At 44.6% G+C, this 21,559-nt stretch overlaps 2 protein-coding genes across 2 annotated transcripts in view; both read left to right on the top strand.

Moving 5' to 3' along the window:
* The window catches only part of LOC149460661 (uncharacterized), a 269,888-nt gene that overhangs the window by 148,622 nt on the left and 99,707 nt on the right, over positions 1–21,559 (top strand). The gene's annotated exons all lie outside the window — the stretch shown is intronic.
* LOC149460662 (uncharacterized) overlaps positions 1–21,559 on the top strand; it is an 83,600-nt gene that overhangs the window by 24,291 nt on the left and 37,750 nt on the right. Inside the window, exon 2 of the mRNA XM_089679378.1 lies at positions 19,493–20,494. Coding sequence (XP_089535504.1) covers positions 19,493–20,494 — 1,002 coding nt within the window. The remainder of the gene's footprint in view (positions 1–19,492; positions 20,495–21,559) is intronic.

The raw sequence follows: 21,559 nt of genomic DNA, 5'->3' as shown, positions 1-21,559 counted from the left end.
AGAGGGATTTTGCCCCCTGGCAGATGACAGGAACACGGCACACAGAGACATGACACTTCTCCCATACTCACCAGGCACTGGGTTGTGTAGATGGTCCTGCTATACAGACACAGTGTTTGCTTTCCTATACAAATCCTGCCACGGGATTACAATGATACTTTACCATAGGAGTGTAAGTGCACCAATGAAAGTGTCTCGCTGAAGACCCCAACATTCATCCTGTTACCAAGAGACTGAAGTTACTGGTGCCATACGGGCACGCGCATGCGTATTCAGGCCTCTATATTACATGGTGTGGGAGGGAATAGCTCTACCTTGGAAAGTAGCTATGAAGCATCAGTTGGGCGCAGTGTTTGCCTATTGGGCTTGTGGTGTCGGGGGTTAGAAGGGAGAAGTCTGACACCACAGAGAGTCATCCTTCTGCTCTCCTCCTGCTTGGACATCATAGAGCTGAGTTTATGTAAAGGGGTTTAGACCCACATTGAGGGCGCCATGTAAGTGTTTCCTCTGCTCTTGGGGTTATTCACGGTTGGAATCCACTGAAAGCAGCCTGAGTGTAAAAGTGAGTTATATTGCTTCCGGTCTCAGGATTTGCTGTTCTCTGGATTCACCGAACGTATACCTGTTGTTCATGTTTATTACTTCCCATAGAGGTCTTACAGTAAAGCTGATCTCTGTGTTTATTATACCGTGTGTGCTTTTCATTGGTCCTTGTACTTCACTATTGTCAGGGGTGTCAGTTGGGGCTGAGACAGTTCTTGGGGTTGGGAGGCAGAGTGGTGGAGTGAACAAACTTACCCCCTTTGGGGGGATCGCTACACTTATAGAGGGGTCACCTCCACTCCCACCAAGGGGGGCAGAGATATATGACTGCCTAGTCCAGCCTTCCTCAGTCAGGGGTCCTCCAAAGGGTTCTCGGGGTTCCTTCAGCAATGAACAATCCCTGTGTGAATCTGTCAGATTACAAGTCCCCATTATCTGGGTAAGGGGGTGTCAATCATCGCACGTCGCTGACATTTACAAATCTAGAGAAGAGTTTTAAATTGCCAACAAATTACATTTCCCTCCCAGATTCCTTTTTACACTCAGCCGATGCGGGGCCGCTGCATTTTTCAAAGTCCTGCTTGTCACATTTTTAGTGCAGGTTTGGTGTGGTAAAAAAAAGCCACACAAAAAATGCTCCTCCCCATTGAAATCAATGGAAAACATGGCAAACCACTTCAAAAATGCACCTGCCTTGTGTTTTTGGTGCAGTTTGTGAGTCACATGCATTGCCTGCACTTGTTGGGGGGTCAAGAAACAGCCTCATTCACTTCAATGGGTCACATTCAGCAGGAGATACACCCATCAAAAGTGACATCTTGGGGATAATTCCTGCTGTGACTGCGAAGACAACCATCACTACTGGGATATATGTAGACACTGCCCACTGCCTCTGCAGATATAGGGGGCAGTAAAAGTTCAGCTCAACTGTGAGGTCTAACAATATAAAGGAAAACTCTGCTTCAAAACTAAATAAGTGTGGGGTTCCCCTTTAATATCCATACCAGACCCTCATCCAACATTAGGAGAAGTATGAAGATAAAGGGGAACTCCACTTCAAAATGAACTAATGATAACACGGTGTTATCTTATTGACAAATGGTGGGTCCCCCATATACCCCAGTAATGGTTGGCTCCCCTGAACTCTATTGTAATGGTGGGTTCCCCCACACACCCCAGCAATGATGCCCCCCCATGCACACACCCTGGTAATGGTGAGCCCTCCCGCACACACCCAGGTTATGGTGGATTCCTCCATACATATAAGTAATAGTAGGTCCCCCTGCATAGCCCAGCAATGAGGGTTTTCCCCACACACCCTGGTAAAGGTAGGTCCCCCCACACAACCCTGCCATGGGCCCATTAACACACCTAGGATTGACACAGGGGGTGATGCCAGTTAGAGGGGTGGGATATTAGTGAACATTCTCTCCTGGATCCCCCCTTCCTTCATTGAACATTTACTCCTGGATTTCAACTTCCCATGGTGAACATTCACTCCTGGATTTCTCCCTCCTGGAGTGAGCATTCGTTCATGGATATCACCTTCCTTCAGTGAATGTTCACTCCTGGATACCCCTTCCTTCAGTGAACATTGACTGGTGGATATCAGAGGATGGGGAGACGTCAGAGGTCCATCAGATTCATCTGAGAATGGGGAGACATCAAAATGTCCATCAGCTTCATTGTAGAACAAGGGAGACATCAGAGGTCCATCAGCTTCATCAGATGACAGGAGATACATTAGAACTCTATCAGCTTCATCTGAGAACAGGGGAGACATCAAAATGTCCATCAGCTTCATTGTAGAACAAGGGAGACATCAGAGGTCCATCAGCTTTATCAGAGGACAGAGGAGAAATCAAAGGTCTATCAGCTTCATCAGAGGACAGGGGAGACATCAGAGGTCCATCAGCTTCATTGGAGACAGGGGAGACATCAGAGGTCCATTAGCTTTATCAGAGGACAGAGGAGAAATCAGTGGTCTATCAGCCTAATCAGAGGACAGGGGAGACATTAGAGGTCCATCAGCTTCATCGTAGGACAAGGGAGACATCAGAGTTCCATCATTTTTATTAGAGGACAAGGGAGACATCAGAGTTCCATCAGCTTTATTGGAGGACAGGGGAGTCATCAGAGGTCCATCAACTTCATCAGAGGACAGGGGAGACATCAGAGGTCCATCAGCTTCATCGTAGGACAAGGAAGACATCAGAGGTCCATCAGCTTTATTGGATGACAGAGGAGTCATCAGAGGCTGTCACAGATCCCACCCACATGCACGCGGCCACAGCGACTAGCTAACCGAGGAGGTGTAGGGTTAGATTCATCCTAGGCTCTAAGTGTTCCCCCTTGACCAACATCATTTTTAATCCAAGTCTCCCAGATGGTCTGGCCATTGGTCGAGTCCCTCCTTGGGCTGAGGTTAATCTATTCCAATTGTGACATTTGGTCAATCCCGTAATTCACAACCTTAAATCCTTCCCTGACATTCAAAAAGCTGCTCGCATTCCACCCCATCAGTATTTTATCTACAGATACAACACATTTTTGCCTCCAAAGCCTCTTCTCTGACTCTTGAACAACCTACCCCTTTAGATCATATCTGCATCCAAGGCCCACACCACCGGGACATCATTTCCGCTACGTATACATTGCTTGTAGATGCCCTTTCTCTATTGGTTCTCCCCTTTATATGTGTAAATGGTCCCGTTTCCTTCAATGTGATATTGGGTTGGATCAATGGAGTAGGATTTGGGAGGCCTCTTCTAAATCTTCTGTGTGTGTAATGTGTACAGAAAATCCTTCTAAGACCCCCATGTTTTGGTATCGGACCCCTGAGGTTCTCCATGATAGTAACCTGAATGTTTCTTCTGTTTGCTGGTGTTGTGGGACGGAAACTGACACTCTTTTCCAAATTTTGGGGATTGCCGGTCCATTGCACCCTTTTGGAGGAGGTCCTTACCCCATTGTGGTTACTTTTCCTGGCTCCTGTCCCTTTTGAGCCCATTTACTTTCTGTTGGGTCTACCTTTTCGGGTCTCTCTAAATGTGCGAGGAAACTTTCCACCTACATTCTGAGGGCAGCCAGGAGAACCATTCCCATGCATTGGCTGTCTTCTATGTCCCCCATGTTACCGGCACTGATGAAGGTCAGAGCAGAAATGAGAAAGTTGGAGTACCTACCTGCTTTACACCCTGCTACTGTCCCTGCGCTGGAGGCAGTTCAGGACCCACGGGACACCTATGACACCGATCTGTCTGCTCCGATCGTTTGTGATTGATGGCCATGTCACTGTTTTGTATTGACATTGTATGTTCTTATGTACCTCTCATCGATGAGCTGCTTTATCAGCCTTCTCTCCCTCTCTGCTTTTATTTTACATTTACCTTTGTGACTGCTTGTTGTAATGTGTGACATAGAGATGGAAATGGGTGCTAATAGGCTGCAGGAGATCTGCCGAGACATAGAGAGGGAAATGGGTGCTAATAGGCTGCAGGAGATCCGCTGAGACATATAGATGGAAATGGGTGCTAATAGGCTGCAGGAGATCCGCTGAGACATAGAGAGGGAAATGGGTGCTAATAGACTGCAGGAGATCAGCTGAGACATAGAAAGGGAAATGGGTGCTAATAGGCTGCAGGAGATCAGCTGAGACATAGAGAGGGAAATGGGAGCTAATAGGCTGCAGGAGATCTGCTGAGACATAGAGAGGGAAATGGGTGCTAATAGGCTGCAGGAGATCCGCTGAGACATAGAGAAGGAAATGGGTGCTAATAGGCTGCAGGAGATCCGCTGAGACATAGAGAGGGAAATGGGAGCTAATAGGCTGCAGGAGATCTGCTGAGACAATGAAATGTGTATGAAATGGATGGATGTGCAGACACTCCCAGAAGATGATGTCATTATGAGTGGATTGATATATATTTTTGCATTGTCCCCCCCAGAAGGATCAGGTTTGGCGGGATCGCTCTCATTAGCTATACATTTGTATTTTGTGTTCTGTGTTTGTAAGACTTTTCTATATGTAATAAGAGATGTTTGTTGAACAGTTGGTTACATAAGAGTTACATTTATTTCTTCTTCCTTTATTCAGTAATGTTTCATCTCCCGTAGTATCCCTGTAAGGTACATATTATACAGGAAGGGGGATTATGGGACGGATCTCGGGGCTGCAGTTCCTCTGATCTCCACAAGGTGCTGATCTCACCTATACTCACACAGGAAGTCTCTATGGAATACAGACAGGAAGTGATGTCAGGGACAGACAGGAAATGATGTCAGGCACAGACAGGAAGTGATGTCAGGTACAGACAGGAAGTTACAGATGAGAGGTGAGGCGGGAAGAAGTATAGAGGAGACGTTGGTGGAAGTGGCAGCAGAGGAGGTAATAAGATGTTATTTCCTATTTACAACAAATGTATATAAATCTGAGGCTCTTTTAGGAATGTTTGTGGCTTTAAAAAAATGAAAGGGGCTTTATAGCAACTTAAATGTGTAATATGTGTAACATTGTGCTGTTTATCTCCTCCTCCCCTCCCCCGCCTGTCTCCAGCACTGCACCCGGGGACTAGCAGGGAGGGGAGAGACCTTGCAGTGTAATGAGAACCGATTGGCTGCTCCTCAGGAAAGGGGAGTGTCCGGCTTATCCTTTCACTCCCAGAGACGTTTTTGCATTTTTTGCACATAAAAAAAATCATTTTATCCTGAAGATGACACAAAACCCCCAAAAATATCGATTTTCTAAAAGTAGACACTTTACAGAATAAAATAGTGGCAGTTCCAATTTTTTATGTCACAAAACATTATCACAAAGTCTAGGAAATGCCAAATTTCAATAAAAAATACACTTAAGCTGATTTCAGGTCACAAAAAGCAATAAACGACCCATTTATGTGTAAAAATATAAAGCCGAGGTTGCAGCGAGTAAATAGATATCCAACATGTCAAACCTTAAGTTGTGTGTGCTGAAATGGTGACAACCTTTAGTCCCGGTATTATCTATAGGGGACACATTTATAGCCCCTTCTAGGTCATCAGTATAGAGTACGGAGGAGGTCTGCTCCTAGAATTATCCTCTCATTCTGGTGTGACCGGCGATATGTAACGTGTATCACAATCAATGTTATCACGTGTAGGCGCTCCAGCGTGTGCTCTTACATTTGGGTGTGCATATATGTGGGGGAGGGGGGGCCTTAACATTTTTTAAAGGGAGGAGTTATGTACTTGGGTGTAACTTTAATTCTTTACAATTAAAAAAAAAAATTTACTTAAGGGGACAAAGTCCTCTATGAGATGACTTTTGATGAGAGGTTCTCTTTATTGAGACATCCAGGGTCTAAAAGACCCCCAATGTCTCCCCTGTACTCCATTGGATGTAATGTAGAGCACATCGAACCGCATTACATTCTTTGCCAGCCTCGATGGTCAGGAAATCTGTCATAACGTCATTTCTGGGTCAGGACAAGAAGGGAGTGAACGTGTCCGCTCTCCTCCATCCCCTCTACCCTCCGACACCCGCTGACCCGGGCCCACAGATGGGCAAGCAGAGCCGGGGAAGCATAGTAGGTACAGGAGAGGATCACACACACGGGGTGGCAGAGGCTGGCACCGGAAAGGAGAGCCCTGCGGCTTGCCCTCAGCAGGGATAAAGATTAAAAACAATACTTGCCCGGCCCCCAGAACTACATGTCCCGGGCGTCGGGTGATGTAAAGTGACCATCCCTGCATGATGAGCCGACATTGACCTCACAGCACTGCCTCAGAGCAAACTAGTCATAGGAAGGATCAGATTTATCATTCCTTGTCTGCAGATCTAATACTCATCAAAACCAGTTCAGAGACCAAACAAACCCAACAGAGAAAAGGGGCCCCGGACCTCAAAACTGTAGTAAACACTAAACAGTCCAAACAAAATGTCTTCCCATGGGGGGAGTAGTTCTTCAATGTCCAGCAACCCTCCTATTCCCCCCTCACATCCACATCCTATTATTGTGTGACCAATACCATCCAAATCATTCTTACTTTCATTTCCCAAAGTTATCCGTCTACAAGGAGACCTGTATAGATCACATGATGGCACCAATGAGGATGGAGGAGGACCGGAGTCACATGACTGAGAAGATACTAAACCTCACCCTGGAGATCATCTACCTGCTGACCGGAGAGGTGAGGAGGATTCTGGGAGGTCACATGACATCACTCTCATCTCTATTAATAAAACACAAACCTGACCGGAGAGGTGAGGAGGATTCTGGGAGGTCACATGACATCACTCTTATCTCTATTAATAAAACACAAACCTGACCGGAGAGGTGAGGAGGATTCTGGGAGGTCACATGACATCACTCTCATCTCTATAAATAAAATACAGACCTGACCGGAGAGGTGAGGAGGATTCTGGGAGGTCACATGACATCACTCTCATCTCTATTAATAAAACACAGACCAGACCGGAGAGGTGAGGAGGATTCTGGGAGGTCACATGACATCACTCTCATCTCTATTAATAAAACACAGACCTGACCGGAGAGGTGAGGAGGATTCCGGGAGGTCACATGACATCACTCTTATCTCTACTAATAACACACAGACCTGACCAGAGAGGTGAGGAGGATTCTGGGAGGTCACATGACATCGCTCTTATCTCTATTAATAAAACACAGACCTGACCAGAGAGGTGAGGAGGATTCTGGGAGGTCACATGACATCACTCTTGTCTATTCTGGTCAATAGACCATTTTATTTTTGCACACATTTAGATGATGTCAGGTGGTTGATATTGTTTTATTTGTCTCCTGATCTGTAGGATTATGTTGTAAAGAAGAAGTCTAGTGGGGAGCCAATCTCAGGAGGATGGAGCAGAACCCAGAGCCTCACCATGGTGCCTCCATCTCGTTCTCTGATACCTGAGAGGGAGAAAGAGCAGAAGATTCTGGAACTGACCACCATGATGGTCCATCAGCTGACAGGAGAGGTGAGCGGTGCCGGGAATTCTGGGACATTCTCCAGTAACAGACAAGGGATGTGTCTGGATGGTGACTGTATCATTGTGTGTGTCAGGTTCCTATAAGGTGTCAGGGTGTCACTGTCTATTTCTCCATGGAGGAGTGGGAGTATTTAGAAGGACACAAGGACCTCTACAAGGACGTCATGATGGACAATCAGCAGACTTTGGGTTTTGTGAAGATTGTAAGGAAGGAATTTCCCCGGAATGAGACGATATTGAAGCTCACCCTGGAGATCCTCAGCCTGCTGACTGGAGAGGTGAGTGTAATGAAGGGGTTAAATCTGACTCGGCTGTACACTGGGAGGGATTCAGAGTCACTTGAAGTCTTCTGATGTTCTGTAATCAATAACGACATCCACACAAGTACTATGAATACATAAAGTGTCCGGACTCTATGAGATTTGGTTATAGCACAAGATGGCGGCATTGGTTATAGAAGAGAACAATCTCAGCTTTAGTCCAATCAGAGAGACCCATCATTACCAGCATGCCATGCCCACTGACCACTAAATCCATGGGTGACATTTCCTGGTGGGTCAGTGAGCCTTACTAGTAAACCATTAGTGACTCTATTATATGACTTCTAGAAGGAGCTATAAATCTGACCCCATTGTCATCATATCATTGGATGGAGATGTCTGTCCTTTGCTGAGTCGGCACATTGTGGCCAATCGCTGGAGAATAAATCTAGAGCTGACCATAGAAGTGAGGGATTATGGGAGAGTGAGATTTATCTTTGTATAACACAGAACTGTACAGGAGTCATGAAGAAATCTACCGACAATGACACAAGAAGGAGATCTCATCGTATGACCACAAGATCCTCGAGAATCCAGAATCCCATCACCATCCCCCCACCTCCATCCCTGATCCCTACAAGACAGGAGACACAGAAGATTCTAGAAGTCACCAAGAAGATGATGGAGCTGCTGACAGGAGAGGTGAGCGGTGCCGGGAATTCTGGGACATTCTCCAGTAACAGACAAGGGATGTGTCTGGATGGTGACTGTATCATTGTGTGTGTCAGGTTCCTATAAGGTGTCAGGGTGTCACTGTCTATTTCTCCATGGAGGAGTGGGAGTATTTAGAAGGACACAAGGATCTCTACAAGGACGTCATGATGGACAATCAGCCGCCCCTCACATCACCGGGTAAGAGGAGACTTTATTGTAAAGGAGAGAGCAGTACGGAGGATCCACCTAGATCCCCCATCATCTGATAAACACATAGAAACAATGGATTCAGTCAGTGTGTGTGTTTCCTACAGATGGATCCAGTCATGGGAACCCACCAGAGAGATGTCCCCGTCCTCTGTATTCCCGGGATTCCACACAGGAAGGTCACACCATCCCTCACCATCATCAGGTAGATGATGACAATTATTGGTAGTTGTGATTTATACACAGCATGTTTGTTACAATGAATGTTTTATTATATCTTTCAGAGTGGAATCCTCGGGGATGATAATATTGATGTTAAAGAAGAGTATAAAGAGGAGGATGAGGAGTATGGAGTGATGGAGGAGTTTTCAGAAGTACACAAGGATATGATGGAGCCACCTAATACCAGGAACCCACCAGAGAGATGTCCCCGTCCTCTGTATTCCCGGGATTCCACACAGGAAGGTCACACCATCCCTCACTATTACAAGGTTGGTGGGATGGAGAATCTAGAACATGGACTTGTAGAGACTATGGGCTCCAATCACAAAGCGGTATCTTCCCGTATCCCAGTATGTAGTAAGATGCTGCATGCTTTTTTTTAGTAGTGAAGCCTGCGGGTAATTTACCACTGGTGTCCATAGCAACACTTGGAAATAGCTTGTTGTTAAGGAGAGGGCAGCCGCCAGTGTCCCCAACAACCAGTAAACAAGGAGCGGACGGCCACCAAGTTCCCCGCTGACAGCTGTGACAGGTCTGGTATGGATTTTGAGTGAAACCCTGATGCCAAAATAATAAAATTAAAGGCGTGGGTTCCCCTCCAAAATCAATTAGTGAGTGCCCACCTTCCTCCTGAACCATACCAGGCCACATATCCTCAACATGAGGTGGGTGCTTCAGGGCAGGGGCATTCTGACCCCCCAAAAAGCACCTTGTCCCCATATCGATGGGGACAAGGGTCCCTTCCCCACAACCCTGGCCAGTGGTTGTGGGGTCTGTGGGTGGGGGGCTTATTGGAATCTGGAAGCTATCTTTAACATGGAGGCCCCCAGATGCCAGCCCCCCACAATGTGAATGGGTATAGAGTACATAGCACCCCTATTCATTCACCAAAAAAAATGTAGTGTAAAAAAACACTTGAAGAAATGTTTGACAAAACAAAAATAAAGAGAAATATACCCCTGATGTAGATCCATCGATGATCCAATCACAATACTCGCTGTCATCGCTGAAAACAACAAAGCTCCACTCCTGCCATCTGACAGCTCTGCCGCCTCCCACTTCTAAATAAACTAAGGAGCAGTACTACCTTGTGACATCACTGTGTGGCCTTGCCCTCTTTTGACGTCACCAATACAACATGCCCCGGTCAGTGACATCACCAATACAACATGCCCCGGTCAGTGACATCACCAATACAACATGCCCCGGTCAGTGATGTCACCAATACAACATGCCTCGGTCAGTGACATCACCAATACAACATGCCCCGGTCAGTGATGTCACCAATACAACATGCCCCGGTCAGTGACGTCACCAATACAACATGCCCCGGTCAGTGACATCACCAATACAACATGCCCCGGTCAGTGACATCACCGAGTGGCACCGTCCCTCAGTAAATTTAGTGGCAGGAGGCAGCAGAGCTGTCAGACAGAGGGGAGTCTTCATTGGGAGCGGAGCTTTTCTTTCCGAGTCAGCGGTGACAGCGAGCATCGTGATTGATGATGGATCTACACCGGGGGGACATTTTGCTTTATTTTTGCTTTTTTAATAAAGGACTTGTCAAATACTGCCTGCTGTATTTAACAGAATACTTTTTTGGGGTGAATAATTAGGGCTACCATGTACCCCATACTCATTCACATGGGGTGAGGGATCTGAGGGCCCCCTTGTTAAATTTTGTAACTCCTCTGCCTGCAAACCCCAACAGCCACTAGCCTGGGTTGTGGGGAAGAGTCCCTTGTCCCCATCAACATGGACAAGGTGCTCTGGGGGAGCAAAGCCCCCCCCTGCCCCAGAACATCCACTCCATGTTAAGGGCACATGGCCTGGTATGTTTCAGGATGGGGGTCGCTTGCTCGTCCCCCCCCCTTTCCTGACCTGCCGGGCTGCATGCTCAGATAGGGGTCTGGTATGTATTTCTTTCATTTTGGCAAGGGGTCCCCCTCAAAATCCATACTAGACCCCCCTAAAGAGGGAATCCTATGCTATTTTCTTCATATTTCATTGCCGGTAATTCGTTTTTTTATATTTATCGGTTGGTTAGGACGTGGTGGCCGCTCGCTCCCTAGCAACCATGTTGTTTACCGGTTGTTAAGGATGCCAGCGGCCGCCCACTCTTTACCAAGCAGTACACATTTCCTGAATGCCGCATGTCTCCACCACTAATTAATGACCGCATGCATTTCATTCTTTATTTCCTTCTGTGAATGTAACGCCTGTTCATGCGGTATTTACTGAGCGTGTTCAGTGTTTGTGGTCAATACCGCAACACGGGATAGGAAATGGACAGTTTCAGGATGGCATGCGGTATTTAGGGGAAATGTACCCACATATCACATGTGATCTGCTTCTGTGAAGGGAGACAATGTGTGGATTTTGTGTGTGATGTCACAATCATAAATCTTACATTTTACAGATGATATTTTCTCTCATTTCCTTGATTTAGAGTGGAGATCCAATCGATATAGAATTTGAGGTGAAAGCAGAAGAAGAAGAGGCGTATGTGAGGGATGATCAGCAGTCTATGGAGGAGGATGGAATAACGGGGACATTTATAGAGGAGGACACTCCTACAGAGATCAGCACAGGTGGGTCATGAACACTAAATCCATTCCTCCACCCATACTGCTCACTGATTGGTCCAGAGTAGGGCGGGGACTGGGTGATATCAGCCTGTAATCCCCTGGTCACTTTCCTGAGCTGTGTTCCCCGTCCTGTATTCCTGGATTTCTCTCGGATAATCTTCCTTCTCTGTGCTGCAGACAAAAGAATCCAGGACTTTCCTACAGCAATTCCCCCTTATCCCCCCCATTATGTATTATACATGGAGATCATATCCCCCCCTTATGTATTATACATGGAGATCATATCCCCCCTTATGTATTATACATGGAGATCATATCCCCCCTTATGTATTATACATGGAGATCATATCCCCCCTTATGTATTATACATGGAGATCATATCCCCCCCTTATGTATTATACATGGAGATCATATCCCCCCTTATGTATTATACATGGTGATCATATCCCCCCTTATGTATTATACATGGAGATCATATCCCCCCTTATGTATTATACATGGAGATCATATCCCCCCCTTATGTATTATACATGGAGATCATATCCCCCCCTTATGTATTATACATGGAGATCATATCCCCCCTTATGTATTATACATGGAGATCATATCCCCCCCTTATGTATTCTACATGGAGATCATATCCCCCCTTATGTATTATACATGGAGATCATATCCCCCCTTATGTATTATACATGGAGATCATATCCCCCCCTTATGTATTATACATGGAGATCATATCCCCCCTTATGTATTATACATGGAGATCATATCCCCCCTTATGTATTATACATGGAGATCATATCCCCCCTTATGTATTATACATGGAGATCATATCCCCCTTATGTATTATACATGGAGATCATATCCCCCTTATGTAATATACATGGAGATCATATCCCCCCCTTATGTATTATACATGGAGATCATATCCCCCCCCCCTTATGTATTATACATGGAGACCATATCCCCCCCCCTTATGTATTATACATGGAGATCATATCCCCCCCCCTTATGTATTATACATGGAGATCATATCCCCCCTTATGTATTATACATGGAGATCATATCCCCCTTATGTATTATACATGGAGATCATATCCCCCCTTATGTATTATACATGGAGATCATATCCCCTCTTATGTATTATACATGGTGATCATATCCCCCCTTATGTATTATACATGGAGATCATATCCCCCTTATGTATTATACATGGTGATCATATCCCCCTTATGTATTATACATGGAGATCATATCCCCCTTATGTATTATACATGGAGATCATATCCCCCCTTATGTATTATACATGGAGATCATATCCCCCGCTTATGTATTATACATGGAGATCATATCCCCCCTTATGTATTATACATGGAGATCATATCCCCCCTTATGTATTATACATGGAGATCATATCCCCCCTTATGTATTATACATGGAGATCATATCCCCCTTATGTATTATACATGGAGATCATATCCCCCCTTATGTATTATACATGGAGATCATATCCCCTCTTATGTATTATACATGGAGATCATATCCCCCGCTTATGTATTATACATGGAGATCATATCCCCCCTTATGTATTATACATGGAGATCATATCCCCCCCTTATGTATTATACATGGAGACCATATCCCCCCTTATGTATTATACATGGAGATCATATCCCCCCTTATGTATTATACATGGAGATCATAACCCCCTTATGTATTATACATGGAGATCATATCCCCTCTTATGTATTATACATGGAGATCATATCCCCCCCTTATGTATTATACATGGAGATCATATCCCCCCTTATGTATTATACATGGAGATCATATCCCCCCTTATGTATTATACATGGAGATCATATCCCCCTTATGTATTATACATGGAGATCATATCCCCCTTATGTAATATACATGGAGATCATATCCCCCCCTTATGTATTATACATGGAGATCATATCCCCCCCCCCTTATGTATTATACATGGAGACCATATCCCCCCCCCTTATGTATTATACATGGAGATCATATCCCCCCCCCTTATGTATTATACATGGAGATCATATCCCCCCTTATGTATTATACATGGAGATCATATCCCCCTTATGTATTATACATGGAGATCATATCCCCCCTTATGTATTATACATGGAGATCATATCCCCTCTTATGTATTATACATGGTGATCATATCCCCCCTTATGTATTATACATGGAGATCATATCCCCCTTATGTATTATACATGGTGATCATATCCCCCCTTATGTATTATACATGGAGATCATATCCCCCTTATGTATTATACATGGAGATCATATCCCCCTTATGTATTATACATGGAGATCATATCCCCCCTTATGTATTATACATGGAGATCATATCCCCCCTTATGTATTATACATGGAGATCATATCCCCCCTTATGTATTATACATGGAGATCATATCCCCCCTTATGTATTATACATGGAGATCATATCCCCCTTATGTATTATACATGGAGATCATATCCCCCCTTATGTATTATACATGGAGATCATATCCCCCCTTATGTATTATACATGGAGATCATATCCCCCTTATGTATTATACATGGAGATCATTTCCCCCTTATGTATTGTACATGGAGATCATATCCCCCTTATGTATTATACATGGAGATCATATCCCCCCTCTTATGTATTATACATGGAGATCATATCCCCCCTTATGTATTATACATGGAGATCATATCCCCCCCTTATGTATTATACATGGAGATCATATCCCCCCCTTATGTATTATACATGGAGATCATATCCCCCTTATGTATTATACATGGAGATCATATCCCCCCCTTATGTATTATACATGGAGATCATATCCCCCCTTATGTATTATACATGGAGATCATATCCCCCCTTATGTATTATACATGGAGATCATATCACACCCCCTTATGTATTATACATGGAGATCATATCCCCCCTTATGTATTATACATGGAGATCATATCCCCCTTATGTATTATACATGGAGATCATATCCCCCCCTTATGTATTATACATGGAGATCATATCCCCCCTTATGTATTATACATGGAGATCATATCCCCCCTTATGTATTATACATGGAGATCATATCACACCCCCTTATGTATTATACATGGAGATCATATCCCCCCCTTATGTATTATACATGGAGATCATATCCCTCTTATGTATTATACATGGAGATCATATCCCCCCTTATGTATTATACATGGAGATCATATCCCCCCTTATGTATTATACATGGAGATCATATCCCCCTTATGTATTATACATGGAGATCATATCCCCCTTATGTATTATACATGGAGATCATATCCCCCCTTATGTATTATACATGGAGATCATATCCCCCCTTATGTATTATACATGGAGATCATATCCCCCTTATGTATTATACATGGAGATCATATCCCCCTTATGTATTATACATGGAGATCATATCCCCCTTATGTATTATACATGGAGATCATATCCCCCCCTTATGTATTATACATGGAGATCATATCCCCCCTTATGTATTATACATGGTGATCATATCCCCCCCTTATGTATTATACACGGAGATCATATCCCCCTTATGTATTATACATGGAGATCATATCCCCCCTTATGTATTATACATGGAGATCATATCCCCCTTATGTATTATACATGGTGATCATATCCCCCCCTTATGTATTATACATGGAGATCATATCCCCCCTTATGTATTATACATGGAGATCATATCCCCCCTTATGTATTATACATGGAGATCATATCCCCCCTTATGTATTATACATGGAGATCATATCCCCCCTTATGTATTATACATGGAGATCATATCCCCCCCTTATGTATTATACATGGAGATCATATCCCCCCTTATGTATTATACATGGAGATCATATCCCTCTTATGTATTATACATGGAGATCATATCCCCCCTTATGTATTATACATGGAGATCATATCCCCCCTTATGTATTATACATGGAGATCATATCCCCCTTATGTATTATACATGGAGATCATATCCCCCTTATGTATTATACATGGAGATCATATCCCCCCTTATGTATTATACATGGAGATCATATCCCCCCTTATGTATTATACATGGAGATCATATCCCCCCTTATGTATTATACATGGAGATCATATCCCCCCTTATGTATTATACATGGAGATCATATCCCCCCTTATGTATTATACATGGAGATCATATCCCCCCTTATGTATTATACATGGAGATCATATCCCCCCTTATGTATTATACATGGTGATCATATCCCCCTTATGTATTATACATGGAGATCATATCCCCCTTGGGATTTTTAATATCAGACCCTATATTGTTTATAAATATATTATTAAGTCGGGGTCCCAACACTGAACCTTGGGGTACCCCACTAACCCCTTCCATACCGGGCACTTTTTCCCCCTTCCTGCCCAGGCCATTTTTCAGGTTTCAGCGCTCTCACACTTTGCATGACAACTGCGCGATCATACAACATTGTACCCAAAGTAAAAATTGGGGGATATCTGTACTGTCCTGACATTTGAGGGATATCTGTACTGTTCTGACATTTGGGGGATATCTGTACTGTCCTGACATTTGGGGGATATCTGTACTGTCCTGACATTTGGGGGATATCTGTACCGTCCTGACATTTAGGGGATATCTGTACCGTCCTGACATTTGGGGGATATCTGTACCGTCCTGACATTTGGGGGATATCTGTACCGTCCTGACATTTGGGGATATCTGTACTGTTCTGACATTTGGAGGATATCTGTACTGTCCCGACATTTGGGGGATATCTGTACCATCCTGACATTTGGGGGATATCTGTACCGTCCTGACATTTGGGGGATATCTGTACTGTCCTGACATTTGGGGTATATCTTTACCGTTCTGACATTTGGGGGATATCTGTACAGTCCTGACATTTGGGGGATATCTGTACCGTCCTGACATTTGGGGGATATCTGTACCGTCCTGACATTTGGGGGATATCTGTACCGTTCTGACATTTGGGGGATATCTGTACCGTCCTGACATTTGGGGGATATCTTTACCGTCCTGACATATTTGGGGGATATCTTTACCGTCCTGACATATTTGGGGGATATCTGTACCCTCCTGACATTTGGGGGATATTTGTACCCTCCTGACATTTGGGGGATATCTGCACCGTCCTGACATTTGGGGATATCTGCACCGTCCTGACATTTGGGGATATCTGCACCGTCCTGACATTTGGGGATATCTGCACCGTTCTGACATTTGGGGGATATCTGTACCGTCCTGACATTTGGGGGATATCTTTACCGTCCTGACATATTTGGGGGATATCTTTACCGTCCTGACATTTGGGGGATATCTGTACAGTCCTGACATTTGGGGGATATCTGTACCGTCCTGACATTTGGGGGATATCTGTACCGTCCTGACATTTGGGGGATATCTGTACCGTTCTGACATTTGGGGGATATCTGTACCGTCCTGACATTTGGGGGATATCTTTACCCTCCTGACATTTGGGGGATATTTGTACCCTCCTGACATTTGGGGGATATCTGCACCGTCCTGACATTTGGGGATATCTGCACCGTCCTGACATTTGGGGATATCTGCACCGTCCTGACATTTGGGGATATCTGCACCGTTCTGACATTTGGGGGATATCTGTACCGTCCTGACATTTGGGGGATATCTTTACCGTCCTGACATATTTGGGGGATATCTTTACCGTTCTGACATTTGGGGGATATCTGTACAGTCCTGACATTTGGGGGATATTTGTACCCTCCTGACATTTGGGGGATATCTGCACCGTCCTGACATTTGGGGATATCTGCACCATCCTGACATTTGGGGATATCTGCACCGTCCTGACATTTGGGGATATCTGCACCATCCTGACATTTGGGGATATCTGCACCATCCTGACATTTGGGGGATATCTGCACCATCCTGACATTTGGGGGATATTTGTACTGTCTTGACATTTGGGGGATATATGTACTGTTCTGACATTTGGGGGATATCTGCACCGTCCTGACAGTTGGGGGATATCTGTACTGTTCTGACATTTGGGGGATATCTGTACTGTTCTGACATTTGGGGGATTTCTGTACTGTCCTGACATTTGGGGGATAGCTGTACTGTCCTGACATTTGGGGGATATCGGTACCATTCTGACATTTGGGGGATATCTGTCCTGTCCTGACATTTGGGGGATATCTTTCCCGTCCTGACATTTGGGGGATATCTTTCCCGTCCTGACATTTGGGGGATATCTGTCCCGTCCTGACATTTGGGGGATATCTGTACCGTCCTGACATTTGGGGGATATCTGTACCGTCCTGACATTTGGGGGATATCTGTACCGTCCTGACATTTGGGGGATATCTGTACCGTCCTGACATTTGGGGGATATCTGCACCATCCTAACATTTGGGGATATCTGCACCATCCTGACATTTGGGTGATATCTGTACTGTTCTGACATTTGGGGGATTTCTGTACTGTCCTGACATTTGGGGGATATCTGTACTGTTCTGACATTCTTGGACCTCAAGAAATGAGATTGACTGTCAGTACTTCAGGATTGATCAATTTTCAGATATCTCCCATAGTTTGTGAACTCTATAACTTCCCTTCAGACTAAATCATAAATACTAATTTGGGTTATTTTCACCAAAGACATGTAGCAGAATACATCTCGGCCTAAATTTATGAAGAACAATTATTTATTTGTAAACTTTTATAACAGAAACAAAGAAAAACGTGGGTTTTTTTTTTCAAAATTTTTGTTCTTCTTTTGGGAAGAAAATTAAGCCATCCATTGTATACAACTGTCATGTGACCTGCACTATATACTCTGTTGTACATTACATACTCCTGACCCCTGCACTATATACTCTATGTTGTACATTACATACTCCTGACCCCTGCACTATATACTCTATGTTGTACATTACATACTCCTGATCCCTGCACTATATACTCTATATTGTACATTACATACTCCTGACCCCTGCACTATATACTCTATGTTGTACATTACATACTCCTGACCCCTGCACTCTATACTCTGTTGTACATTCCATACTCTTGACCCCTGCACTCTATACTCTATGTTGTACATTACATACTCCTGACCCCTGCACTATATACTCTATGTTGTACATTACATACTCCTGACCCCTGCACTATATACTCTGTTGTACATTACATACTCCTGACCCCTGCACTATATACTCTGTTGTACATTACATACTCCTGACCCCTGCACTATATACTCTATGTTGTACATTACATACTCCTGACCCCTTCACTATATACTCTGTTGTACATTACATACTCCTGACCCCTGCACTATATACTCTGTGTTGTACATTCCATAGTCCTGACTTCTGCTCTCCCCCTTCCCCCACTGCTATATATACACATAATATGGATTCTCTTTTGTTACACCCATTTCCTCCCAGCTGGACATTTTATATCGGATGATGTGATTGGAGCACAGACTTTTACATGGTGATAATAATGTGATAACATCCTCCAACTTTGGACCCTTAAACAGAAAGTGATAATGAGGGAGGAGTCAATACCCCAATGATGGTGGTCTTCAGGATCAGTCCAGTCTTCATCTTGGTTGTTCTCCCCCCATCCTCACTCTCTGACCTCTGGTGGGGCTCAGCCCCGCTGTTCTTCATGACTAAATCATGGACTAAATAAGGAAGTGCAGTACTTCTTGTGTTGGGAAGATGGCGATGAGTGATAGAGGGGGTGGGGACCCTCGTCCTATAATCCCCTCATCACTGTCCCTCCTATAAAAGACAGTTCTGATTTCCTCACTCTCTGACTAAGGTCCATGAATAAAGAAATGACCTGGTAGGAGATCAGAGGAGCCATTTCCTAGTTCCCTTGAGGGTGGATTTGTAAGCTCCTCAGAGACCAAGCTGCCTGATGTGGGCGGAGTCCTGGTTTGGGGGAACCAATCAGCTCCTGTCTAGTAATCCTCTTTGTCTTTGTATTTTAGTCCATGGCCGGGAGATGAGGAAAACCTCCGAGGATTGTCTCACTTTGTCTCCAGACTGGAAAGTAGAAGATGAGGACATCACACAGTATAGTCCAGGAGAAAACCCGGCTCCCTCCAATGTCCATCCGGCACCACCCAGTGTAGATGGACCATCGAATTCCTCGTATCCTGAGGAACCTCAGACTGTGCGGGACCCGGCCGGCCTTCCAACAGGGAAGAGCTTCTCCTGTACTGAGTGTGGGAAGAGGTTCAGTTCTACATACAATCTTAATGTGCATAAAAGATGTCACACGGGGGAGAAGCCGTATTCCTGTCCTGAATGTGGGAAATGTTTTTCAGAGAAGTCCAGTCTGCACAAACATCAGAGATCTCACACAGGGGAGAAGCCGTATTCCTGTCCTGAGTGTGGGAAATGTTTTTCACTGAAGCACATTCTTTACATCCATCAGAGATCTCACACGGGGGAGAAACCGTATTCTTGTCCTGAGTGTGGGAAATGTTTTTCAGAGAAGTCCCATCTTTACAGACATCAGAGATCTCACACGGGGGAAAAGCCGTATTCCTGTCCTGAGTGTGGGAAATGTTATTCATTGAAGTCCAGTCTGCACACACATCAGAGATGTCACACAGGAGAGAAGCCGTATTTCTGTCCTGAGTGCGGGAAATGTTTTTCAGATAAGTCCAGTCTTTCCAAACATAAGAGATCTCACACGGGGGACAAGCCGTATTCCTGTCCTGAGTGCGGGAAATGTTTTTTAGATAAGTCCCATCTTTACACACATCAGAGATCTCACACAGGGGAGAAGCCGTATTCCTGCCCTGAGTGTGGGAAATGTTTTTCAGTGAAGTCCCATCTTTCCAGACATCAGAGATGTCACACGGGGGAGAAGCCACTTTCCTGTCCTAAGTGAGGGAAATGTTCCTCACTGAAGTCCTATGTTCCTGTACATCAGGGGTCCCACACAACCCTGGAGGTGTATTAGTGCCTTGAGTGTGGGAAATGTCTTCTAGATGAATGTTGCTGGACATCCCAGCTCTCATGTGGGGAAGAAGCACCCCCTGATATACACCTCAGACATACTCCATGGCTGATCTTCATCATGGAAGAAACAGTTCATAAGGAGATCAGAGGTCCTCAAAGACATGGATGAAGTGTGGGACCGGGTTGGCCATTGATGGCAGGAGAAGAATAAAAATGAAGTCCTGCCCTAGAGCACTGGGCTGACTTCTCATTGGGGTGCAGCCTATATACTAGAGATGGTTTGCACCTAAATGGAAGGGGGTCTGCTGTGCTGGGGGAGGGGTTTATGGGAAGACTGAAGGAGTATATAAACTAGGATGGAGGGGGGAGGGAGAATTCAGTTAAAATGGGGTAGACAGATCAGACATGTCAGTACTTATTGGGGGGTGGAATGGGGAAAGATGGGGGGAGGGCTATGGCAGATGGTAAGAAGGTTCCCATGTTACAACCAGTGGAATTGGTACCATTTGTATGAAAATAAAAAATACACAAAATCCGTGTGAACAAGGTGTCGGTGAATGGACAAGGTGTCAGTGAATGAAGGAGGTGTCCGTGAATGGACGAGGTGTCAGTGAATGGACAAGGTGTCAGTGAATGAACGAGGTGTCAGTGAATGAACGAGGTGTCAGTGAATGGACAACGTGTCAGTGAATGAAAGTGTTTGTTCCCCAATGCCAGAAGTCTGCCCAGCACAGTAGGTGAGTTGGAAGGTTTGGTGCATGAAGAGAACTGTTGTGGACCTTTTGAAATTACATCTCAAAAACATGATTTTATCAAGACATAATCCTACATGACAGCAACTCAGCATAGCCGTATGTTAAGGGTTAACTTGTCTTGGTTGAAAAGTCGAAGGACCCCAAGCTAGAGAAATGTATATAATGAGTGAAGTGAGATTTTTCCAAGATAATAGATTGTTTGGACTGTAAATAAATACTATTTGTATATTGGGGTC

Source organism: Staurois parvus, unplaced genomic scaffold (assembly GCF_062004578.1).
Source record: "Staurois parvus isolate SC_StPar_1 unplaced genomic scaffold, SC_StPar_1.0 ptg000222l, whole genome shotgun sequence".
Lineage (NCBI taxonomy): Eukaryota > Metazoa > Chordata > Amphibia > Anura > Ranidae > Staurois > Staurois parvus.
This window is presented reverse-complemented; position numbering and strand designations above follow the sequence as displayed.